Source organism: Talpa occidentalis, unplaced genomic scaffold (assembly GCF_014898055.3).
Source record: "Talpa occidentalis isolate TD23 unplaced genomic scaffold, MPIMG_talOcc4v2.1 talOcc4.12, whole genome shotgun sequence".
NCBI classification, from domain to species: Eukaryota; Metazoa; Chordata; class Mammalia; order Eulipotyphla; family Talpidae; genus Talpa; species Talpa occidentalis.
Window position 1 is genome coordinate 88,764,101 of NW_023601212.1, and position 16,170 is coordinate 88,780,270.

Consider the following 16,170-nt stretch of genomic DNA (forward strand, 5'->3'; position numbering starts at 1 on the left):
GACATTTATGTGGATGTTTACTGTGGGCCAGTCGCTATTCCACTATTCCACATGTGTCCTGGCTCCTGAGAGCCCCACCTAAAGCACAGGTACGCGCTCTTTCCCAGGTGAGAAAAGGGAGGCACAGGGACATGCAGCAACTTGTCTGATGTCAAAGAGCTCAGTGAGTCTCTCACCCATTTACGTCATAACATCAAAAACCACTTTTTGAGCTTTCTAGGAATTAGCACTTTGCATATATTATCTCAATCCTTTCAAGCCAAGAGGTTAGAAATTCTTAATACCCTCATTTTTACAGAAGAGGACATAGAAGCACAGAGACATAAAGTAACTGGCTGTAGCTACAGCTTTCAGGCAGTGGGCTGGGCTTTGACGCCCGACAGAGTTGGTCCAGCCTCCGCCTTCCCCACCACGTCCAGCATATTGCTAGGCCAGGAATGGGGTCCCTTCTGAACTCATACTTTCATGGGTAGTTTCCTGTTCGGCCTTCAGAGTTACAAGTGGCAAACAAGATAGGCTTGTATAAGATGTCCTCACTAATAAGAGTGTTTGTGGTAAGACCAGCATCCTGTCTGAATCATATTCAGATATGATAGATGCTAGATTTGCCTAGTAGTGCTGTAGAAATTTCCATGCTGGTTTGAAACACTCTATTCTGATTACCCCCCTCCTGCTATCATCTCAATTGATTCTATATTTGGAATTTCGGCTAAACTCTCAGGAACACAGTGATCACTATAACCTGTTAGAGCACAGCAGATTGAACTTCTGTGTCCACTGGTAGATTCCGGAAATTGTCGGTGGTAGGAAAGTTGTCAGATCAGGAGAGGAACTATTTGTTTAAGATAATGTACACATCTGTTTATTTCTTCTCTCCGTATAAGCTCACTGAAATGTTAGAGAAGATTTATTTTGAAATTCTTGGAATTTAAAATGTATGGTACTGAAAGCCATTCAGGAAAGCCCCAGGTGACTTACTAAGAAGTAGCTCTGTGAATGACTAAGGCAAGTGCAGTTTCATTGTTTGTCCCCTGTCCAAGGCAGTACCATAGGCTGTGAGGAAGTTCCTCAGCAAGCCTCTTAACACCTATTAAGAGAAAAGGCTATTGAAGATACAGAACTCTTGGAAATTAAAAAATATAATACTGCAACCAATTCATCACAAGTCTCGGGGGTCTAAAAAAAGAAATAGCCTGTAGATAAGAACTGAAACAAGATTTTATGTTCTTTCATCTTCCAGTGTATGGAATCCCCTCCAAATTCACACTGTCAGGAATAGAACTAATTAAAACAAAGGAGTTGTTTGCTAGGGCATCACAGAATCAGAGGTGCATCCTTTCTGTTTTTTCAAACCTCCTGTCCCATTAAAATAAATACGCTGCGTTAACCTTGTACAGAAAGACCTTTTTTTTTTTTTTTTTTGCCTTTCTGGATATCATAGTCTTTCCATTTACCAAATGACTCTTAGTTTTGTGTGCACACACACCCATACCCATTCTCTCTCTCTCTCTCTCTCTCTCTCTCTCTCTCTCTCTCTCTCACACACACACACACACACACACCCCGTTTAGCAATATCTCCAGTTTGGGATGGCACCACCGGGGTAAGGGAGGAATATTGCCTCTGACTCCCACATCTAGGAGCTGGGAATGCTACTAATCATTCTACAATGCTCAGCGCCCCCATTCTTGCCCCCAAGAAATTATCTAGACCAAAATGTCAACAGTGCCAAGGTTAAGAAATAGTTAATTCTAAATTATCCAGCATACTCACAGCCAAAACTTACCCTTTATCTGTTAAGACTTCAGAGATGTTAAGAGTTTAAAATCTGAAAGCTGAGAATTAGCTGTCCCCTTTATGTGAAACTCTCCTAATACTTTACTAGAAAGTAGATAAAAGTGCTAACATTTCATTGTGGCTAATCTGTCTGCACAGTGAAGGAGAAGGTGTGGAAGTTAGCCAGGCTCAGAAATCTCCAGGCCATGTCCATCCTTCTGCCCCTCTCTGTCACTGTCCGGCTGTCTGGCTCTCGCTGCCTCACTCAGGGAGTTTGGATCCAGCTTCCCAGGCCTCCTTGGACCATGCAGATAGCCATGACTAATCAGAATTGGCTTGGGAGGTCAGAGCTGTTTGCCATCCTTCCCTGGAGCTTCCCCCACCCCAGGCTGGTTCTGCGAGACGCCACAGGCCCAGATTCTCCTACCCCCACTCCCACCCCAACCCGCCACACTACTGTAGTGAGGACTCCAGGAGATGAACTCTTTTTAACCTTTGTCTCCCAAAAAAATGTTTCTATTTTGCCTTTATTTTTTTAAGGAATGTTTTCATTTTAATGATGAATAAAAACATGTTGACTCTCTGCTCCTAGCACTTTAAAGCTGTCATTCCACTGCCAGCTGCGCCAGTGTTTCTGGTGACAGGTGAGCCATCACTCCTTGTTCCTCCCTGCATCTAAAGTACTTTTTTTGGGGGAAAAAAATCATCTGCTTTCAAGATTTTCTCTTTAAATCTTTGGTTATCAAATTTGACCTTGGACTCTTTAGATGTTTTTCTTTGTGTCTATCCTCCTTGAGTTCTCTGAGGTTGGCTAGGTGGGCTGATGTTGTTTCTTAATCCCAGAAGCTTCCCATCATTCTCTCAGTATTTCTTCTCCCCCGAGTTCTCTCCCTTTTCCCTCTGGTGCTCGGGTTACATGGGGGACTGGCTATATTAGATTGTCCCTTGGATCTGAGATATTCTGTCCCAATTTTGCCTCTTTGTATTTTAGTTTGGACAATTTGCTTCAGTTCCCAAGTCTCTGCGGAAACCTCTTACCTGTCCACGAATTCGCGTCCACCTTTTCTACCAGACCCTTTAATGTACTTATCATAGTTGTTAAAAAAATCCCTGAGAGATCGTTCCAGCACACTGCTGCCTTTCAGTACTGGACTCTGGCTTGCTAATGCATCCAATTTTCTGGGGTTGGTTTCTTGTTGTTTTGGTGGAATGCCAAATGTGGGCAGAATCTCAGAGTGACGTGCCTCTTCCACCAGGCCACTCCCGTGAGGATGAAGGTTGATCTCGTCCATGCTTGCCCAAGTCTGGCTTTGTTGTCACTTTTGTGCATTTGTTTTATTATAGCCTCCCAGTAATTTGAGGGTGGTATTGAAGTCTTCCCTCTGCAGGTCTGGTTTATCTCAGCTCTCTAGCTAACCCTTGAATATGAGTAGCCCATTGCACCTGCACCAAGAAAGCGTTTCCCAGGCGTCCCGCCCCTCCTTGTGGTACAGGACTACTACCTGGTTTGCATCCTAAGGCTTGAAGTCCGGCAGGATTTCTCTCAGTTTCTACCACTGCGCTTCAGCAGGCTCTGGATGTCCTGGGAGGGGGACTGTGTATCTCAGCCTCCTGCCCCCTCCCTCAGAGGAAGAGTACCACTGCTTTCCCAGAGTGCGCCGAGCTTTCTCAGTTGTCCTCATTGGCCTTCAGACTTCAGCAGGCCACATGCCCCTGACCTTCAGGGGACGAGGGTGTCCGCCCCCCACCCCCTCCTCCACATCTCTGTTCTTCTTGTGCTCTTTCTCTCTCATGCCCTGTTCTCACTGCCTCCGTGTGCCCTTCTGCTGTCCAACATCCAAGCTTCTCACTTCAACTCATCTATTAGGTCTCAGAAGCTTTCATTGGTTTCCAAAAACCTTTCTGGTATCCCCAGCTGCAGTGTGTGCCTTCTGTAACCTTTGGCAGTTAAATTTTCCATCCTGGATGTCTGGATGTCTCATTTCTAAAATGGGTATAATAATAGGTTTGCTCTCATAGTTACCTTGTGGATAACTACGCGTAAAGCAACCGGAAAACACAAGTCAAGAATAGGATCTGTGATGCAAAATTGCCCCGATTCAGAGCCTGGCTGTGAGATCTTGGGCAAGTCACTTCATTTGTCTGTGCCTCGACTTCTTCCATCTATAACATGGAGGCAATATTTGCCTGTGGAATTGTGAACTTCCAGGGAATTAACTCTCACCAAGCACCCGAACAGTCCTAGGCCATGGCAGGAGCTCCATAGACTGTGGTGGTGATGGTGCCCCCCCTGCCTGGGAGCAGCCTGTGCCCCCTCTCAGAGCACTCTCACCCTGTAGGGCAATCACTCGTTTCCTCGATAGTCCCCCAGCTCTGTCAGTGCAGGGCCCCTGCTCTGACTCACCACGGCGCATGGAAGGGAACCCAACAAATATTTGTTCGGTGACTAATCAGATGGGAAGGTTAGTGGTGAAGTGTGCAGGGCGGCAGCCGGCAGCTGGATGCAGGCATCGCTGCGTAGCTCCACGCAATCCACATCTCCCTATTCTAAACAGTCTTTTGAGAAAAAACCTCATTTAAAAAAAAATTGATTTTCTCTTTTGAGTCATCTCCAGCATTCTTTCATCCATCCAGCCTGGGTGTTGGAAGACTTTCTTTAACCTTTAGAAAAGGCCAAGTGAAGATTTATGGTGTTCTCCACCCAGAATCTAGCCGTCATCCCTCCAAAGCAGCCTCACCCAGTTTTCCAGGTGAATATTTTTTTCCCTTCAGCTTCTGCCCCACACTAATCATAGAACTTTCTGGCCTGCGTCTGTTATGTGTTTCCTTGCAGAAACATAGAGGGCCCACAGTTACCCAAATTCTTAGTGTTACATGCCTTTTAAAAATGCATCACATTTGTTGTTCACGCAGATATAGTCTTTCAACATTTGTGATGAATGGGTTTGAAGGTTTCACAATATTCTCTGGTTTGCTGTTTTATTGTAGTCTCTAAAAAGTTGTGTGAGATTGTTGATGCACATATAAATAAAGCGAGATATGGGAAGATCAAGGTGCATATTTTTAGATCAAATGGCTGGTTTGTGGTGGCCACAGGCCAGCAGCTAGCATGAAAAGCAGTTGAGAGGCTCACTTTTGTTCATTGACCTTGAAATTGCTGCCTTAGTCAGGACCCAAAGACCTCGGTTCACATCATGTAGTTTATTTAATGGGTGCCTGCCTTTGTTTCCATACCCACAAATTAGGGATAAGAAAAATTGCTCCCCAAGAATACATGTAATATAAGAAAATGAAACAACACATTGAAAGAGCTTTCATGAGGGCCTCCCCGGTGGCACAGCGGTTGAGCGCTGGGCTGTGAAGCTGCCCGCAGCTTCTGCAGCGCCGGTTCGACCCCCAGCCGCCGGCAAGGGTCCACATGGCGCGCAGACCTCTCCTGCCACGCCTGCTGCTCTCCTCAGCGGTGTACTTTGTCAGTCTGCCTGTTCTGCTCCCCGCTCTGGCTCTCGTGAATTCTCTCAAGCCCCCCCCCCCCACATTTCTGACTGTACCCAGGGCTTGTATAAATAAATAAATCTTTAAAAAAAAAAAAAAAAGAGCTTTCATGAAAGAATACACAGTGCAAAGTATTGCTTAAACATTTTTTTAATATTGGAAATCTGGTAAGTAGCTCATCCATGAATTCTAGTTTCTGTGTTTTTTTTTTTTTTTTTTAAAGATTTATTTATTCATTTTACACAAGAACCAGGGTACAACCAGATGCGCGGGAGGGTGAGAGGATTCACCAGAGACAGAGCAGGGAACAGAACTGGCAGACTGACAAAGTACACTGCTGAGGGGAGCAGCGGGCGTGACAGGAGGGGTCTGTCGCGCCATGTGGGACCCTCGCCTGCGGCCGGGGATCAAACCGGTGCTACAGAGGCTGCGGGCAGCTTCACAGCGCTGCGCTCAACTGCCTGCACCACCAGGGGAGGCCCTAGTTTCTGTTTCTTGACCAAAGAGAGCTCCGTATTTTATAAATTTTTCTTAGCTCTAAAGGATGTGTTCTGAGTTGATTGCTCACAGCCAGTGATTCTGCCACAGTGTTTCAGTTAACAGCAGCTCATGGTTGGCCAGGAGGGGCCTGTGGGGGCCTGAGAGTGTGTTCCTGTCTGGCCCGGATACTGCAGAGGCCCTCCGGTGTTCTACCCGCCTCATCCTGTACTCTGCTACCGGATTAAATCGTAAAACTCAAATCGGATGCCACTCGATTGTTGAGAAGCCACGGATGACCCTGATGGCCCCCTTGTTCCCCTTGCTCACAGCTCTCCTGTGCCCTGATGCAGGAGCTCCCCCAGGCTCCCGGGGGTGGGGGTGGGGGTCTATCTAATCTGAAGTGGACCTGCTGCTTCCCAGCCTTTCCTGGCCATGCAACCCTCACTCTTCTCTCGCCACCAGAACTCTGAACCAAGTTTATTATTTACATTTTGATCTTTCCATTCAGCTGCCCAAGGAAAGGGACAGGGCTTCTGTGCACTCCTTTCTTCCTGCCCAGCTTTTAAAACATTTCCTGAGAGCCCCTTAAATAGTGACTGGATGAATGAAGACCTAATACCTTGTATGTAGCAAGGCCATCCAAAGATGGTTTCTAACTAGAGTTCTTTAGGCCTCCATGAAAGCACGGGTGAGCACCGTGGTTGCTAACATTTTTACAGCCTTACTATTAGGGCTGTGAGGCCCAGCAGCTTAAGACTTGATCCTCTGATAAAGGGCCTTCCTCACTCACCATTCTATCCCGAAGTTTCTGTGTATTGTGTGCCTGTGATTCTTGCTGGTGGCCTCCAGCCCCCGCGGTGTTATCACAATCAACCCTTTGTTTTCCCTGAACAGCCTGCCCTGCTCCCCTTGCAAGTTTAACACAGCTTTTTGTCTCTGTGTGGTCTGGGTGCCACCATAACTTCTTCCAGAAGAAGCTAGAACAACTTGATAACTGTGGAAAGGTCATTCTTAGATAAGACTGATTGCTCGGGCTTTATCTGAAGGTGCTTATTATTTGGTATCATCCTCAGAATAGCTAGCACTCCATGAACCCTACCCTCACTGCGGAAGCAGAGGAAATGGAGACTTGACATCGCAGCTTCCCCAGTGACAGCACGGGGCTCCAGCACTAGCTCCCTGCCGGCTCAGCCCTGACTCTTTCTCCTTGCCCTGTGCATAAATGACACTTAGAATCTGTTGCCCGTCAGTTTCTTAGCACTCAGCTGACTGCCTGCGGAAGCACAGGGTAAACACAGGTGTGAGTCACATCACAGTCTGGAGTCTAATCAGGAGCCCCGAAGGCCTGTCCCCCAGGCTGCTGACCCTCTGCTACTGCCCTCTCTCACTGCGGGTGGTGTCTTGCCACATGCCAGCTGCTGGCACCCAGGCCTTTCTGACACAGGGTCTCTGCCCGGCTACACTTTGCCAAGACCCAGGGAGCCTTCAGAAACTGCAAGACCCCTCCCTCTCTCAGAGGCTCTCACTCATTCAGGGTGGGGGCCCAAGAATTCTTTATTTAACAACTTTTTGAGCTATCCTTTATATATCACGACAGTCCACCATTTTAAGTGTATCATTTGGTGATTTTCAATAAATTGACAGAGTTGTGTAATCGTCACTCCAGTTCAATTTGGTCACCGTAACTGGCCCCCTCAAGCCCCTTTAGTTACTCCTCATTCCCACCCTTACTCCCTGTTCACTCCTAATCTGCCTTCTGCCGCTGTAGATTTGCTTTCACTGGCCACTTCATAGAAATGGAATCCTCCATATTATTTTGAAAGCCCCAGGACTGTAACACGTGGCCATGCCTGAGAGCCACAGTCACCACCCAGGTGGCTTCACTGCTGTTCCCTGGCGTCACTGTGGCTCGGAGGGCTCAACGGGCCCTGCTGGAGCTGGCTTTTAGAAAAGCCTCAGTCCTTGTAAGCTGGACTGAGAATTTCATGGTCACTTATAACCCACTTTCTGCGGGAACATGCTTTGCAGAGTCCGAATGTGCTGACTTAGGAAGAGGCACCTGGAGGAGAGCCGGCACAACCTGTCTTAAGGTGCGGCGTGTACCTTGCCTGCGCCAAGCCCTGAGTCAGAGCCGAGCCCTTGGCTCTGGGTGGCCTTGCCATTGGCACTTTCACTTTAGATTTTGTGTGCGGCTTTCCAGCTCCTCGTGGCCTCTTGTGCTGCCGTGACAGTGACCCGGCCCTCCCATGTCCTCCAGAGGCCTCAGCTTCCTCCATCCTGTCCCCATTGCAATACTTTACAAACTGTTTCTCTTGTATTTCGCTGGCTGTATTTTTAAGTTACAAACTCAGCTGCCCCCAGGTCCTTGCAGGTCCTGATTGGAGCAGGCTGGGGGAGAAACTGGAGAGGGGGCCAGAGTGTGGTGAAGGTAAAGCACTTTTCTCCTGACCCTGCAGGAATTGATGGAGGTTTTAGACTTGCACCAGCCTATAGCTGGGATCGCAAATAGATTCTGTCTCAGGTGCCAGAGGGCAAATGGGCCGACTGACCCAACAGAAACCCGGAACAAGCTCCTTGTTTAGGGAAATGATAAAACGCAAGTCTGTATTTTAAAACATGACAATTCACCTTGATCATTAATTGGAATTTAAATAATATGGGAATTCAGTTAAGATTGGCAAGGGTGGTGTTATCACTTACATGTTACTGACTTTAGAGGAGCTGTAAGTGTGTGGTGAAATGCTGTCACTTGGGGAAATAATTCAGGCTGTGGCCCTGTTAGAGGTATCTCGCCCAAAGTACTGTTCGATCATTTTCCCACTGACACACATCCTTTTTCTTTTCAGTGTCATATGCAAAGATCATTTTTTCCCTTTTCCCATACCATTCCTTTAGTGTTCTGTAAACTCCCTAAGACTTTTGAAGCTACTTTGTGGAATGTGTGACAAATTGTTTCAGTTATAAATGTGTCAGAGTCCTTTATTTTAAAAATCCCATTAAGTCCATTTCAAATTCCTTCCCAGAAAGTTCAGAGGACAGGTAATCCATTGAGGTAAAGAGGACACTCGCAGCCTCCTCGGCTTGCGGATGTCAGGCAGGGGCGCCCACGTGCAGCACAAGGCCCGGGTGGGTTTGCGGACACTTGCTGTGGGAGATGCAGTGCCCCCGGCCCCCTTCCCAGCAGCTGGAACATGCCCTCCGCTGTGGGCCTGGTGCTCTGACCTCCCCGCCAACACCAGCTCTGCTGCACGCAGGGACCAAGGAGGTGGTCCCGTGTGCCACACTGAGACACCATGGCGGGCGGTCGTGGTTTACCTTGCTATCGAAGGTGGACCTGGGTATTCGCTCATCAACAGGATTTAAAATCAGTTTCTTGAAAATTCTCTCCATGCCCTCTTTCTTCTTTCATTTTAATTGTTATAACAGTGAATGTGTAAGTAGCAATAGGACAGAACAGCAGCTCTGGGATCTTGGGAGCAGAGGGGGGCTCTGGAAGCGGGGTGGGCCGCCTGGCTGCCCTTCCTGGGTGGCAGAAGGGTGAGTTCCTGCTCTCAAGGCCCCGAGTGGCTGAAAGGACTGAAACGGAACTATTTGGTGACGTCTTGAAAAGGCAGCATCTCCTGACTTCAGAAATGCAAGTTGGGAAAGCGCAGAAATCCCCATTCAAAATAATAAGAATTTGGAAGTGATTAAACAGGATTGGAGTTTCATGGGAAACTGTCCTTAACTTGTACAGAGATCAGGGGTGGATAAACTGCTGTGTGTGGGCCAAGCCTGACCACAGTAGGCTCAGAACGATTCTTGCATTTAAATGGCTGCAGAAAGTTCAAAAGAAGAATGTTTTGTGCTATATAAAATTTGTGCAAATTCAAATTTCAGCTTCCATAAAGTTTTATGGCACATAGCCAAGGTCATTCATTTGTAAATCGTCTGTGGCTTCTTTTTGATGCCACTGCAGAGAGAAATCATTGCAGCAGGGACGATGTGGCCTGCCGCCTAAAATATTTATGATGTGGCCTTTCCAGAAAAAGTCTGCCGACGCCCAACATAGAGAATTGTATTTATTTAGATCTTGTCCTGAAATGTTTATAAGTAGGGGCCAGAAGGGAAACAATGGTTCTATTTCAGTGTTGTTTGGGGAGGTGAGTGGGTGGAGGTGGATGGGGGAGAGACAATTTCTGATTTCTGTCACCAGCTCACTGGCACTAGCTGTGCCTGCACATTTTGGCTCTATTGTCAGAGTCAGCCACCCCCTTCATTTTGCTAGGCTCTTCTTGAATGTGAAATAGGATATCCAGGAAGAGAAGGGACACCTCCAGGCCAACCTCAAAGTGATTCTGCAAAGCCTTTTTGCCCCGTGAGGATCCCTGGGGTAGAGGCGGGTGGGCAGGCTTTTTCTATAAGTGGCTGGATAGCAAGTATTTTGTGCTCTGCAGGCCATGTGGTCGCTGTTGTGGCTGCTGTATTGGGCTGTCACAGCAATAAATAAGGCTGACTGTGTGCCGTAACTATTCGTGAACAGTAAAATATGAATTTCATATAGTTTTCATGCCTTCTAAAAATAAAAACTATTCCTAGCTTGCTGGCCATGCAGAGCCAAGCAGTGGGCTGGATTTGACCTGAAGGTTGTAGTCTGCTGCCCGTTGGTCCTATGGTTGGCTTGCTTTTGTCTAGCAGGCCAGACCTCACTTTCATTTTAGTCATTGTGGACGGGACTGAAGAAGCAATACTTCACATATAAGATTGCGCTTTTCTGACTGGTTAGGGGACTTTTTTTCATGCTACCACTTTTGAAATCTTTTTTCAAACCTTTATCAATGTGCTAGATAGCCCTTTGTTTGTTCACTCATTCGGTGTGTATCTGTTGGGGCTGCTGTGAGGTAGGCAGGTGCTGGCTGGGCACTGGGTGAGGGGGGCGCTGATCAAGGCTGACTTAGTCTCTCTCCCTATAAGCTCTGTCGGGCAGGGAGGAAATCGGTCGTGCTCAAGGCTCGGAAGGCCCTAGGATGTGTGGAAGGTGTGGAGTGCAGCATCTATTTTCAGGGCTCCCACAGTTCCTGCCTTATGACGGTGGACGTGTCCCGAGTGAGGTTGTCAGAATCCTGGGGAACTGTGGTGGTTGACAGCAGTGGCGTGTGGCCCTTGAGGGTAGTGATGGCAGAAACTCATCCAGAAATCGGTGTTTGACTAGAGATGGAAATTGTGGGCCAACCGGAAATTTTGAGCATATCCTGTCATTTTGGTAGATGAGCTGCCTCAGTTTGGGGATGTTCCTGTTTTCTCCTGCTAAATGAGCTGAGTGAAACTTCCTTTTTGCCACAACTGAAAAGTTGGACATTCCCACACCCTGTCAGGGGAAAGCGGGCACTGCTGCCTTTGGGCTTTGGAAACCAGGAAGAAAAAATAAATCAATCTTGGGCTTTACCCAGAAGTGACAGGGTAAATTAAAAACCTTGCCTGGTGGCAGCCTTGCTTGAAGGACTTGTGAAACTGCACAGAGACTTGCATAGGAAAAAACAAACCCCAGAGTAAAATGGCGAACAGGAGGTTCCTTCCTGCTTCGTATTGTTTTTCCAGTTACAGACAGGAAATAATCAAGTGTGTTTTCAAGCACAGAATGTCGAGCACAAAGAAGGCTCTGACAAAGCAGAAAAAACCCATATGTGAGACATTTACATCTGTGTAGCAAAATGTCTGATTGAAAATAACCTGAGCTAGCAAGTAGTAGTGTTATTGGATCCTTTTGTCCATTGTATTTTTTTGTCTTAGGTGATTGATAGATTTAATATGTTGTCCCCACCCTTTGCTTTCTTTATAATTAAAGAAAACTAATCAAAAATAACATACCTTAGTTAAAAAAAATTCTGTGACCAATGTAAATGCCTTTTGAATGGAAATCTTGATTGGTATTCTGCTTAATCACTGGGATTTCCTTGGTTAAAAGTCCCCTGTCTCTGGTAAGGACAAACACTCCCACAGCGTATCGATGTAGAAAGGACTGAATCTTGGGCCAGTGATGTTGAGGAGGGAGATCAGGCCTTTGGACTGCATGTTGTGGGAGTTGGGGATACTAGTGGTCCCTACAATTAAGGTGGGGGTAGCACAGCCCAATGAGGGAGTCTGTGTATGGAGAGGCACCCTTGCATGTGTGTTATATTCTGCAATCATGATCTGTCACTGAAAAAGAATCTTTCCTAGATAACCCATATTCATGGATTGGAAGCATTAGTATTAAAATGTTCACACTACTCAAAGCAGTCTGTAGATTTAATACAGTCCCTATCAAAATTCAAATAGCATTCTTCACAGAAATAGAAAAAATTTGAAAATTCATATGTAACTACAAAGGGTGCAGAATAGCAAAGCAGTCTGAGCATGAAGAACAAGACTGGAGGTATCACATATCAAATTTCTACTATAGTTTGAAAGTATAGTCTTTTTACACAGCTCACAGATATCAACATAAAATAGATTAAAGACGTAAATGTGAGACCTGAAACCATAAAACTCCCAGAAAAAAATAGGGAAAAAGCTTCTTGACATTGGTCTTGGCAGTAGTTTCACAGATAGACACCAAAAGCACTGGAAACAAAAGCAGAAATAAACAAGTGAAACTGTATCTAACCAAAAAGCTTCTGTGCAGCAAAGGAAACCAGTCAATGGAATGAAAAGGCAAAATGGAATGGGAGAGAATATTTGCAAAGCACATATCTGGTAAGGAGTTAATAGCCTAAGTACATAAGGACTTCATGTAACACAACAGCAAAAAAATAAATTCTGATTTTAAAAACAGGTGAAGGACCCTAAACAGACCTTTTCCCCAAAGACATACAAATGGGCAACAAGGACATGCAAAGGTGCTCAGCATCAGTCACCATGAGGGAAATGAAAATGAAAACCATAACGAGATAGTACTTCACCTGTTAAAATGGCTATCATTAGAGTGACAAGAAAGAGATAATACAAGCCGGCAAGAACATGGGAAAGTGGAACCTTTGCACGCAGCTGTTGGTGGAAATGTAGATTGGTACAGCGATTGTGGAAAACAGTGTGGCGTTGCCTCAGAAATTAATAGTCCCACTGCTAGGTCTGTAACCCAAGGAGATGAGATAGGTCTCTTCAAGAGCTGCCTGCACTCCTGTGTTCATTTCAGCACTACTCACAATAGTGAAAATGTGGAAAAGAACCCAAGTGTCTGTCACAGATGAATGGAGAAAGAAAATGTGCTGTGTACACACACACGCATGTACACAAGCACACATGCGCGCACACACACAGTCTTCCTCAGCCTTGAGAATGGAGAAGTTCCTACCATTTGCAACAACATGGATGAAGCTCAAGGATATTACGCTTAGTGAAAGGAGCCAAACAGAAAAGCAAGTACAGTGTGATCTTGCTTATAAGTGGAATTAAAAAAGGAAAAATTCGAACTCATAGAAACAGAGTAAAATAGTGGCTACCAGGAGCTGGAGCGTGAAGGAGGAAGTGGGGAGGTGCTAGTCAAAAGTCACATCTTTAGGTTTAAGATAAGTTCTGGGATCTAAAGTCAGCGTGGTGGTGGGAGTTAGCAATGCTTCATCATGTATGTGAAATCCTAAGCATGCTGACAACAGTAAGTACAGGTAGCTGCGCAGGTGTGATGGATGTGCTCATGAACCTGCTGTGAGGTACAGGTGTACCAGATCATCGCGTTGTGCACTTTATGCAGTTTTATTTGTCAGTTATGCTTCAGTAAAGCTGGGCTGGCGGGCAAGTGGTCTTTCCTGAATAACCAGGAAAGGTACTTTTTAATCGTTTCAGTAAACTTTAAATTCTGATTAAGAATTTAAAATGTTATCAAGGTACTAAAATTCACAAAGGCAGGAAACACATGGGTGACCTTATTTTTGAACAATGTTAACATTTTCATATAATATATTCCTTATATTTCTCAGCCTTCAGATACCATTCCAGGGAAAGTGATTCTAAATTTCAGGCAAAGGGTCTCATCATTAACTAGAAAGAGGTGCAGTAAATCACTGGGCTTCCTCGTGCTGGGGACCCAACCAGTGTGTTCTCTGTGCATTGGTGCAGTTGGTTGCTGGGCCTGTTGTTTCAGTGTTAAGTTAGACTTCACATGAAGCTTCTGCATCGAAACCACATCAAGTGTGTCAATAAAAATGAGGCGGACATGCTGTTTTTAAAAATTGGAAACTGGGCCTCCCCTGGTGGCGCAGCGGTTGAGCGCTGGACTGCGAGGCTGCCGGCAGCCTCTGCAGCGCTGGTTCGTTCCCCGGCTGCCAGCAAGGGTCCCACCAAAAAAATAAATAAATAAATGAAAATTGGAAACTGCACACATAGTTGAAGAAGCCAGACAACGGGAAAAGGCTCATCACAGAGAGCACCCACCCTGCTCTCCCAGCTGAGATCTTTCTACCCCTGTGGTAACTCCTTTCAAATTTAGCTTCTTATTCTGGTGTATACTCATGTCCATATTTATAAATACTTATCATTTATAATTAATATGCAAATATAAATAATATGCAAGCCAGAGGCTACTTGTACCAGGTATGTCCCTGCTGGGCTGACTCTTGGATCTCTGTAGGTCTGGTTGCTTGAGCTCATAGTCCGCTGGGCCCGGCTCCACTTCCCCAACTGGCACACCAGCCCGCGCCGGGCGCTCCAGCATTCCCAGGGACTGTGTGCCAAGCAAGGCCTGGGGTGATGTGGTCAGACCTGCTGCTTAAGAACTTGTTCATGGGGTTGACAGTTGGCTTCTGGGAGCTGGGCCTTGATCTGGTCTTCAGGCTCTGCTCCTCTGGACCTGGGAGACATTGAGTCACACCAGAGTCCTGCGTTCCTGGGAGGAGCCACTCCCACAGCCATCTCCCAGTTAACTGGGGCACTGTGTGACGACGGTGCTGGAATTCTCTGGGGCAGTGCCATTGCTGGAGCGTAGGCTGGAGGCTTGCACCGCCCTGCTCCTGTGGCTGGTGCTGGTCTGGGCTTAGCAGAGTCTTGAAGGGGGGCAGAGGAGGGTGTCCCATCCACGTCATGGCCAGCAGTTCAGTGCTGACCGCTTTCCTCTCCACGATACAGCAAGTGTTCCAGTCATTGATGCCTTCCCTCGAATGTTCAAGGCTAAACCAGACTTTTCCCTTTAAAGCTGTTCTTGTTCATTTCAATGGGAATTTGGAGGGGATGTTAAATGGCTTGACTTAAATTGCTGTTCGAAACAGAAGTCCAAAGTGGTATTGTGATTACAGTGATTCTGGTATATTGTGTGGCATGATGTTCTCTCTCCTACTGAACTGCAGAGCAAAATCTTAAGAAATTATTGTGTTCTGGCCATGGAAACTCAAGCAGCTCAGAATGCTCATCTGCTGACTGCTGGCCAACATGTTGATTTTCTGGAAAGGTCAGCAATGTTAGGAGCAGTTCTAAAGCAATAGAAGAGGGAAAGTTGTGAAAATATTTTATATCTTTTTAACATAGAGATGGAAAATCTGAAGTTGGGGCTACGCAGGTGTTCTTATTGTATATGTGTGATTGCATAATGTGCCTGGACTCATAGCAAACTTCCTTCAATAAGGCTGCGAAGCTGGGCCTCCCCAGTGGCACAGCGGGCTGAGCGCAGCGCTGTGAAGCTGTTCGCAGCCTCTGCCAGCGCGGGTTCAATTCCCGGCCGGCCAGGGAGATACCCACATGGCACAGCAGACCTCTCCTGACTCGCCCGCTGCTCCCCTCAGCAGTGTATTTCATCCATCTGCCTGTTCTGCTCCCTGCTCTGTCTCTGGTGAATCCTCTCACCCTCCAATGCCTCTGGCCTGTACCCCAGCTCTTGTATAAATAAAATAAATCTGAGTTAAAAAAAATAAGGCTGAGAAGCTCAGATGTGACCCTTTTAAGAACTGAAGTTTGATCTTTTCTATAGCAATCTTTTCTCAAAGTCTGGCCTGTAGGCCTTCTGCTATAGAATCCTGGGCAGGGAGGAGCTTCTTAGAAATGCAGGCTCTCACTTCAGGCCTGCTGATTTAGAGTCTATTGAGGTAAGGCCTGGAAAATGGCATTTTAACCCAGCACCTCCCCCACCCCAGCCCCTTGTGAGTCTGTGCGTGCCTAGTTTGAGAACAGTGGTGGAGATCTTTCGTTCTTGTTTGTCTGGAGTTGCTGTCTCTGCAAACTTTTGTTTATTTTTCTTTGGTTTTGTTTAAGTTGCCCTCTGGTGTAAAAATTGGTCATTTTTCTCCCCTTATCATTCATTTCTACCTGTTTTCTTTTAAACTTCAGGATAATATTTATTACATTTCCTGAGTTGCTTTTCATTTCTGGATTTCTAACTATGAACTTTTCATTTTTCCCACAGAGCTGAGAAAACAGAAGTACTCAGTGAAGATCTTTTGCAGGTAATGCTCTGTTTAAAGGCATATCAAGCAAAAA

General features: G+C 46.2%; 1 protein-coding gene across 2 annotated transcripts in view; it reads left to right on the top strand.

The window, feature by feature from the left end:
- Window positions 1–16,170, top strand: part of ARHGAP17 (Rho GTPase activating protein 17) — a 77,815-nt gene that overhangs the window by 15,703 nt on the left and 45,942 nt on the right. For both annotated transcript variants that reach the window (XM_037508074.2, XM_054693789.1), the window contains exon 2: window positions 16,097–16,136. In XM_037508074.2, coding sequence (XP_037363971.2) covers window positions 16,097–16,136 — 40 coding nt within the window. The remainder of the gene's footprint in view (window positions 1–16,096; window positions 16,137–16,170) is intronic.